Below are 9,877 nucleotides of genomic sequence, written 5' to 3'. Positions count from 1 at the left end.
TAGGGGGGCAGTCAAGGGACAAGGAGCAGGGAGGCTTAGGTAGGGGGTGGAGTCCTGGGGGGCAGTTAGGTAGGGTTACCATAAGTCCGGTTTTTCCCGGACATGTCCGGCTTTTTGGTCCTCAAATCACCGTCCGGGGGGAATTGCCAAAAAGCCGAACATGTCCGGGAAAATAGCTTTGCCGGCATCCCTGCCCCAGTCCCCTGCTTACCTTGCGGCTCCCGCAGGCTGTGAGCTGCAGGCGGATTCCCCCGCGGCTGCTGCTGCTCCCCTCAGACACCTCACCTCTGTGTAGCTGAAGAGCCGAGCTGCCCAAGTGCTACCGCCTTCACGGTTTGCCGGGCAGCCCCCAGACTTCCAGACCCTGCGCCCCTGGCCGGGCGCTTCCCCAGCGCAGCTGGAGCCCGGGAGGGGAAGCACCTGGCCTGAGGCGCAGGGTCTGGAGGCTGCCTGGCAAACCGTGAAGCTGGTAGCACTCGGGCAGTTGTTTCGCGGCGGTGAGTGAGGAGGGGGAATGCGGGGTGCTCAGGGGAGGGGGCGGAGACTTTGGGGAAGGGGCGGAGTTGGGGCGGGGAAGGGGTGGGGCCAGGGCCCCGTGGAGTGTCCTCTTTTTTTAATGAGGAAATATGGTAACCCTAATACAGTGGGATAGTTCCCCTGAATACAGGCAGTGCTAAACAGGCAAAACAGGTGCCTCTAATTCTAACTGGAAAAGATTAAGATCAGGGCTCCCTCAGAACTCAAACTTCCAAGGGAATACTAGGGGGTTGCTTTGCTTCCAGGTCCTTGCAAACCAAGCTATGGTGTTCTGTTCTTGAATGCCATTATGAACTTTGAACCGGGCATAGTTCATGCAAAAACGGAAAGTGTATTCCTCAAACTTTCTTTAAGAATAAAAGTAATTTCACCCAGCACTGAAATGCAATCAACTCCAAGCTAAAACGCAGCCATACTATAGAATAATTTAGGACAGAAAGTAAATTCATTCCTGCTTTGGGTACACATTTACCTGTTCATAGAATTCATTAACAATGCCCTCTGTCCACTGCAGATGTAAGTCTTTGCATTTGGCAGGCCCATTGATGTCAGCCAGTTTGATGCACATTTGGCAAACCAGCAAGCGGTCATTTTCATTAGTCCAGTCAATTCCAACATCATCATTCACCTGGAAGATACACAAAGGGGTAAAACCATTATAATAGCCCATGGTAAGAGGAAAATCTTGTCCTGTGATGTGCTAAAACATGCTCAGCTACTGAATGTAAACTACAAACCTAAAGAGGTGGGTTTGCCCTGGTTTGTAATTTAAGAGTGTAGATCAAGCATGAAAAAGAAGAAGTAGTGCCAATAATTAAGGTTTGAGATAGATAATTAGGAATCATATAATTATTTAGCAATTAACACTCTGGCTCTAAAGCATTAATAGCAGAAAACAGACCTACAAAATTTTCTAAGAAACGATGGCCTTATCTATATACAAAGTTGCACCAATTTAACTAGAGGTGTGTTCTAAAACCAATTTTAGTTAAACTGGTCAAGCTTGTGTGTAGACAGACAAGGCCTATATTTCTTTTCTATTTGGGCTAAATGTGTTTGAAAGAGTTCCCCCCCCCAAAAAAAAAACAAAACCCAACAACAGCTGACACATATTATTCTGCCCCTTTTAAAACAAAAGGGTTTTCTTGTGATCTAATGTGACCACCGGTATAATTTAAATAATGAAGCAGCTTTAGTCTCTCAATACAAGATCAAATAGGCAGCGGTAAGGCACAGGGAAATCAAGGGCTTCACATTTCTACCAGAGCGGTTTCTCTCTCCAGTATTCTAATGATGTGACTATGTATCTTACCTCCACTGTGCCAATGATATCAGCCTTCATTGCCCATTAGTTCAATTTTCCCTAAAGCACCTTTACGCTTTCTCCCACACCACCCTTTATGCATCGGAGAAGCTCCCAATTAATATCTGTGTCATTGTCTTCATTCAAATCTCTCCTTAGAACTCACCTGTCTCAATGTCTACAAAACACTTGACAATGGAAGCTGGTATGCTAAGACCACTCCTTATGACATCATACATGACTTCCTCAGTGTTACCTGGTCTTCCCCCTACTTGTTTGTTATATCCACTTGTTGTCCATTGCACATTTTACACTGCAAGCTTTTTGGGGCAGGGACTGTTACATGTATTTATGCTGCCTGCAGCCCAGCATAAATGGGCCCTGATCTCTGACTGGGGCCTGTAGGCACTTCTGCAATATAAATGAGTGATTAAATCACTAAGAATCATAGATAATTTCCTTTAAGGCAGAGACAAATTTAGCACAGAAAGTTTTATTTGGTTAATATTTTCAGCTATTCCTCCCACTTTTTTATTGTGTAACCACTCACACTATCCAATGACTCAACATAGGGGGACAGCTGCCAACTCTCATTACAAATCTATAGTCAGTCAATAGGACATGCCACCCATCTGATTTCCTCTTCTGAGAGAGTGCAAATATCACCTTCACATGTGACATCTAGCGTCCACCTGCCATATAAATTTAAACCACGTTTAATGTTGAGCACCTCCAAGTAATGTCTGGCAGGGTACTAATGGGTAGCTAGCTTGCCTATTTCTAATATATATATCATGTTTTGTTGCTGGATCTAGAGCTATAATACTTCTGGCTTTCACTCATCCTTTTTCTCTGGCTATTTAACCTCACAAAAATGAAAATTTAGGACAAAGTTATCAAATCCAGGTGTCTAAATCAAGGCACCAAAATCAGTGATCTAGGCATCAAATTCAGTCCCCACTGACATTAACGGGAGTCCTTCCGTTGACTGCAGTGGGCTTTGGATTGGGCTCCATCTGACCTGATTTGCAGAGATGCTGAGAGCCCACCGATCTGTCTGATTTTAGTGGGGTATAAGAGTGCTCAGCACCTCCGAAAAATCAGTTCACTTATTTAGGTACCTTACTATGGATTTAGATGCCTAACTGAAATGTTTGGACTAGGTTCTTAACACAGTACATAAGATGTTTATTTTCAGCCATTTAAAAAGAGAGAAAATGGTTAAGGAGAAATGGAAAACAAAACTGATCACACGTTCATAGGTTCCAAGCTTTCTGCATGTGGTTCCTTCATCAGTGTATCCACAGAGAGAGAGAGAGGCAATGCCATGTTGCTGAGGGATGCAGCTTAATATCCAGTTAAAGTAACTAATTCCTGGTAATTTTCAATAGCTTAGATAGCTAAATGAATATTATGAAAAATTGTTCAGAACGTGTTTTTAGAAATACCTGTTACTGTTTCAGTATCACTATTCATTGAATGGAGATGTGTCTCTGTCTGTGGGGCTGCCTTTTTAGTGATCTTTCCCAGCTGGTGACCCATTTGATGTACAGAAGGGCAAGAAGAATCCTCTTTCCCTTTAGAAAGCATTGGAAATTAGAATTTCTTATTACCTTGGCATTGAATCTGGCTACAAAATCGAAGTGTTTCTTCAGGTCAGTGGCCAAAATGGCCTCAATTACAAGGAAGCGGAAATGCTTGAATTCCATGTGATCAAGGTTGACTAAGAAGTTATATTCCGGCCTGGACATGAAAAGATTCCACGCAGCAGCTGCGTGATGGTTCTCCAAAACAGAGCGATCGTTATACAGCACAGCCTGTGGAAACAATACACTGATTTAAGAATTAAGAATCTTCCTACTGTCTGAAACAGAAAAACATGAAATAAGAATGACTATTGGAATAATGAAATAACTTTTGATGATGGGAGAAATGAGAGAAAGGATCAGGTCTTTAAAAAAAATTTTTCAGAGATTTTAAGGAGTGTTAATTTCTGACAGCAGTAACAGCAGTTGTATATCTGTTTCCTAGTGGTGGTTAAGACTGATTTGGAAGATCCAGCTCTTGCACTCTAGACAATCTCCCATTACTGGTTGACCCATGCTGTGATGAGTTAATCTGGTGTTTTATATTAGCCATTAATGCATTGGCAGAGAGCAGATAAATTCACTATATAGCAGTGGTCAACTGGAAATAGGAGATCCTTTGGAGTGTAAGACCCGAACAACGTGCATGTGTATTATATATATTTTACACAAACACACAGATGCACACTTCAATATTAGCCATTAATGAATATATATTATATATAATAGTACTTCCATCACTTCACAGAGCTACAGTCTTCAAGAGCAATGGTGTTTTGTGGTTGGGGCTTCTAATTGGTTCTCTCAATCTAGTATGGTTACATAGTTCCCATCATACTAATACGTGAACTTCTAGTTCCTGTATTTTATACATATATGACTTGACAGAACCTGCAACACTAAAATCCCCCATTGGTTAAAATTCCACTGATGTTGAAGTCCCTAGCTCTGAGAAATGATGGATGCTCCATTCAGAAACTAGATTAAACAAAGCACTAGGGAATATAGGTTAGGGAATAGTCCTGCACTGGTCCAGGATTTAAAGTCACATGGTCAAATTCTGCTTGAATTTCAGCCACAATCTCTTGACTGTTTAGCATAAGGAGAGAAATACCAAATTTGCCTGAAAATAAATAGAGTTTTTATTTAGTTTTGTGGAGATGTGTCTAGATATATTCAAGTACATACTTGAATATCATTTTTTTCATTACCAACTGCGTCAAAGTAGTATTGTTATAGTCTTCTGAAGCCATCACAGTTCCTCACTGCATAGATCATGTTGCAAAATTTGAGCTGCTGTGAGCAGCCCCTTCTGCCTAGCCACAGAGTAAACATGTCACCTTTGTGACACATATACCCTGCCAGATGGGATCACTCTTGAAGGGAGATTTTTGGCTGGGCAGCAGCACTTTGCCATTCCTCAAAGCTGCTGCTTCTGTTCTGGTAACAAAGGCTAGGTCTACACTACCCGCCTGAATCGGTGGGTAGAAATCGATCTCTCGGGGATCGAATTATCGCGTCTCATCGGGACGCGACAATCGATCCCCGAATCGACGCTCTTACTCCACCAGAGGAGGTAGGAGTAAGCGCCGTCGACTGGGAGCCGCGGAGGTCGATTTTGCCGCTGTCCTCACAGCGGGGTAAGTCGGCTCCGATACGTCGAATTCAGCTACGCTATTCGCGTGGCTGAATTTGCGTATCTTAAATCGACCCCCCCCGTAGTGAAGACCTGCCCAAAGCAAGTGATCAAAAGAGGAGAGGAACCAGAACCGAATAGAAACTTTGCAGACTTCAAGTGATATCAAAGTGAAATGAAATCCAACAGGGACTTTGATGCTGTCCTTTCATTTATTTACAACCCAGTAAGTACTGTACATTAAGAGCTATCATCTAACTTCTATTCCTGACTTTTACAACTGTTTAACCAGAACAAGTGCTTTTTTGCTGGATCTTAGGAGAACAGACTCAGACTCATAGACTTTAAGGTCAGAAGGGACCATTATGATCATCTAGTCTGACCTCCTGCACAACGCAGGCCACAGAATCTCACCCACCCACTCCTGTAACAAACCCCTAACCTATGTCTGAGTTATTGAAGTCCTCAAATCGTGATTTAACGACCTCAAGGTGCAGAGAATCCTCCAGCAAGTGACCCGTGCCCCACGCTGCAGAGAAGGCGAAAAACCTCCAGGGCCTCTGCCAATCTGCCCTGGAGGAAAATTCCTTCCCGACCCCAAATATGGCGATCAGTTAAACCCTGAGCATGTGGGCAAGATTCACCAGCCAGCACCCAGGAAAGAATTCTCTGTAGTAACTCAGATCCCACCCCATCTAACATCCCATCACAGACCACTGGGCATATTTACCTGCTAATAATCAAAGATCAATTAACTGCCAAAATTAGGCTATTCCATCATACCATCCCCTCCATAAACTTATCAAGCTTAGTCTTGAAGCTAGATATATCTTTTGCCCCCACTACTCCTCTTGGAAGGCTGTTCCAGAACTTCACTCCTCTAATGGTTAGAAACCTTTGTCTAATTTCAAGTCTAAACTTCCTAATGTTCAGTTTATATCCATTTGTTCGTGTGTCCACGTTGGTACTAAGCTTAAATAATTCCTCTCCCTCCCTGATATTTATCCCTCTGATATATTTATAAAGAGCAATCATATCTCCCCTCAGCCTTCTTTTGGTTAGGCTAAACAAGCCAAGTTCTTTGAGTCTCCTTTCATAAGACAAGTTTTCCATTCCTCGGATTATCCTAGTAGCCCTTCTCTGTACCTGTTCCAGTTTGAATTCATCCTTCTTAAACATGGGAGACCAGAACTGCACACAGTATTCCAAATGAGGTCTCACCAGTACCTTGTATAACGGTACTAACACCTCCTTATCGCTAATGGAAATACCTTGCCTGATGCATCCCAAGACCACATTAGCTTTTTTAACAGTCATATCACATTGGCGGCTCATAGTCATCCTGTGATCAACCAATACTCCGAGGTCCTTCTCCTACTCTGTTACTTCCAACTGATGTGTCCCCAATTTATAACCAAAATTCTTGTTATTAATCCCTAGAGGCATGACCTTGCATTTTTCACTATTGAATTTCATCCTATTACTATTATTCCAGTTTACAAGGTCATCCAGATCTTCCTGTATGGTATCCTGGTTCTTCTCTGTATTAGCAATACTTCCCAGCTTAGTGTCATCTGCAAACTTTATTAGCACATTCCCACTTTTTGTGCCAGGTCAGTAATAAAAAGATTAAATAAAACTGGTCCCAAAATGCAGGAGGAGCTTTCCTCTCTACTAACACGGGCATAGTACCTCACAAACATCAATGGATTTCATCCTCTCAACATCCTCATGAGGTAGAGAAGTACTATCCACATATTATAGATGGGAAACTGAGGCACAGTGAGGCCAAATGACTTGCCTAAGGTCACATAGGAAGTCTGTGTCCCAGCTGAGAACTGAACTCAGGTTTTCTGAGTCACAGTCTAGGTCCGTAACCACTAGCTCACCCTTCTTTCCTCACAGAAATAACAATCATAAGCTCCTTTTTACAGAGTATGCTGAAGCTACATTGTGGTTTGGGATGTAAAGGATGGAAGGACGGTCTTCTGGATAAGATAATGGACTGGGTTCAGGAAATCTGAATTTAGTGGCCAACACGGGCACAGACATCTTGTGTGACCTTGTGCAACTCATTTAATGTCCCTCTGCATTAGTGCTGTATCTATAAATAGGAGGTAAGAATACTTCCCTACCTCACTAGAAATTAGTAAAGATAAATTTATTATTGGTTATGAGGTGCTCAAATGCTACTACGGATGAGCAATCAAAGAAATAGCTGGTGCAAAATCTGACTTCTCCTGTACACAGAAAAACATGAAAAAACAAGGTGCCTCTTAATTATACCTTTCTGTGTGTCACTACATATGAAGTCAGTGTATTCACTGCACAGAAGTTAGGAGTTCCATATGAACTGACAGAAATGTAGCCTCTCTTCCTCCAAATGTTTGGGGGGAGGGATAGCTCAGTGGTTTGAGCATTGGCCTGCTAAACCCAGGGTTGTGAGTTCAATCCTTGAGGGGGCCACTTAGTGATCTGGGGCAAAATCAGTACTTGGTCCTGCTAGTGAAGGCAGGGGGCTGGACTCAATGACCTTTCAAGGTCCCTTCCAGTTCTAGGAGATAGGATATCTCCATTAATTTATTTATTTATTATTATTATTAAATCAACAAATCCATCAGTAAGTTAAATAGAAAAAATCCACTTAGCCCCAAATTAAAGAGATTCTTAGTGCTGTTGGTGCTGCTGTTGTGCATAGTTTAAGTGTACCATGCTCCACAACATATTGTAGAACAATCACAGTTTGTGCAATAAGAAATACAGTAGTCAATGCTAACAATTTCATAGTTTACATCAGGCGAGTACCCGATGCAAGCCAAAAACACCCTTGACAATGAAAACCTGTGCTCAAAAGTCTTTGGAGGGTTAACAATTATGTAGACTTTAAAAACATGGCCCAAGACTTACCTGGGGCGCGCTGGTTGCAACCAAAAAGGCATTGGTCCTTCCTGGATGATCATAATCATGCATGGCTGCAGCTACGTAAAGCGCCATCAATTCTAGGGCAGGGATGTTGCCAGCTAGGCAGCCGTAACTCTCATCTGCAGGTGTGTACATCTTCGAAAACACATATCCCATATGGCCATGAGTGATTCCACTATCAGAATCTGAGCAGAAATAGAGTCCCTTACTGAGTATTAATTACTTATTGAAAATATAGACCATGAGCAAAATTGTGTGTTACAAAAACCCCCAAAACATTTGACCAAAACCAATAATCTCAGATCGGGTCTGTTATCCCAGTGCAGAAATACTGAACTCGATGATTTCTGATATTTTGTGTATGTTCCAGCAACTCAAAAATGACTGTTACCCTAACTAGAATTGGCACAATTGGATGTTTATTTTTTTATAATTCTGATGGATAATATCAATATTTATTTTTAAGCATTTTTTTTCAATTTTTAATTTAAATTTTCTCAGTTGTGCAAAATTCTGGGTTTTAAGCATTTTCCTCCTCTTTTTATGTATGTAAATTTTGCAGGCAATAACGGGGGAGTCAGACAATAATTATTTAGTGACAGTAGATGTTTGGATTCAAGAAGTTAAAGCTTTATAAAACAGATAAACACAAGCTGTCAACTTCACATGTCAAAATACACATAGTAAATATCCTTAAATCAAATACTTATAAGTTCTCAAGCAGCATTTTTCTTACTTTGCCTACCTGTAATTTTGATTAATATCAATGAAAATATTTTTTCATTAGTTTGCGTGTGTACAATGAAATCGACGTTCACCAACATTTACCAGTAAAAATCAAACCTTCCAAGCCTAATCATAACACTGTAAATTTATGTGCAATTAATTAATTAATTGTGAGGCATTAATCAATGAACAGCCCAGCGTTTCTTAGCTAATCCATATTTACATAGCATGGCTCTCTGTTTCCCTCCAATGGCTGGACCACATAGAGGTTTCTGAGTCATTTACAGACTTTGAGCTAATAGATTTGGGTCTTTAAGCTCAGGCAGTGGAGACAGTCTGAGACTTCTGGAACAGATCACTTTCAAAGGCAGATCCTGGCCTAGCCAGGCTCCTGGCCTATCCTGCTATGGTAATTCTTATGAGTGAATGTCTTTCAAAAATGTTTTTTGTAAAACATCTTTCCACCCAAAAGATCCCAAGTGTTAATTAACAATACACACCAGCTCCGCTAACTTGCAGACACCACTGGTGTCATCACTTAAGTGGCTTGTAGAAAGAAAGGGCTTAAAAAGAACATGAAAAAGTAAGATGGTCCTACAAAGCTTACAAAAGTCTTGAATTCACATATTTTTAAGTGTAAAATGCTGTGATTCTACAGTATAGTTAGGACCCTACCAAATTCATGGTGGTTCATTTTGGTAAATTTCACAGTCATAGGATTTTAAGCATCTTAAATGTCATAGATTCAGATCTTGAAATCTGAAATTTCACAGTGTTGTAACCATAGGTGTCCCGACCCAAAAGGGAGCCATGGGGGGATTGCAAGGCTATTGTAGGGGAGTTGCGGTATTGCCACCCTTATTTCTGTGTGGCTGGTGGCAGCGGTGCTGCCTTCAGACCTGGGTTTTCAGCCAGCAATCGCAAAGCTTCCTGCAGCTGAGGGAGGTTCCCAGAGGTGTGTCTGACCTGTGCAGGGGAAAAGAAAGTCCCATCCCTCCTCTGCCAAGCCTAGTAGCTGGAGCCCAGTTGGAAGCCCCGGCTAGAGTGCCCCCAACCCCACCATTGCCCGACCCCGACTCTGGGCCCAATGCTCAGGGATTAAAGGGGTCTTGGGACAGCAGTGTGTGTGTGTGTGTGTGTGTGTGTGTGTGTGTGTGTGTGTGTGTG

At 42.0% G+C, this 9,877-nt stretch overlaps 1 protein-coding gene across 1 annotated transcript in view; it reads right to left on the bottom strand.

Moving 5' to 3' along the window:
- PDE3A (phosphodiesterase 3A) overlaps positions 1–9,877 on the bottom strand; it is a 371,809-nt gene that overhangs the window by 12,021 nt on the left and 349,911 nt on the right. The window contains exons 12-14 of the mRNA XM_024203245.3: positions 7,970–8,169; positions 3,454–3,657; positions 1,010–1,165 (exon numbers count right to left, since the gene is read on the bottom strand). Of these exons, the coding sequence (XP_024059013.2) occupies positions 1,010–1,165; positions 3,454–3,657; positions 7,970–8,169 (560 nt within the window). The remainder of the gene's footprint in view (positions 1–1,009; positions 1,166–3,453; positions 3,658–7,969; positions 8,170–9,877) is intronic.

This window comes from Terrapene carolina, unplaced genomic scaffold, assembly GCF_002925995.2.
Source record: "Terrapene carolina triunguis isolate 2854851 unplaced genomic scaffold, T_m_triunguis-2.0 Scaffold112, whole genome shotgun sequence".
Taxonomy (NCBI): Eukaryota; Metazoa; Chordata; order Testudines; family Emydidae; genus Terrapene; species Terrapene triunguis.
The sequence above is the reverse complement of the archived record's forward strand: the minus strand, read 5'-3'. Positions and strand labels throughout refer to the sequence as shown.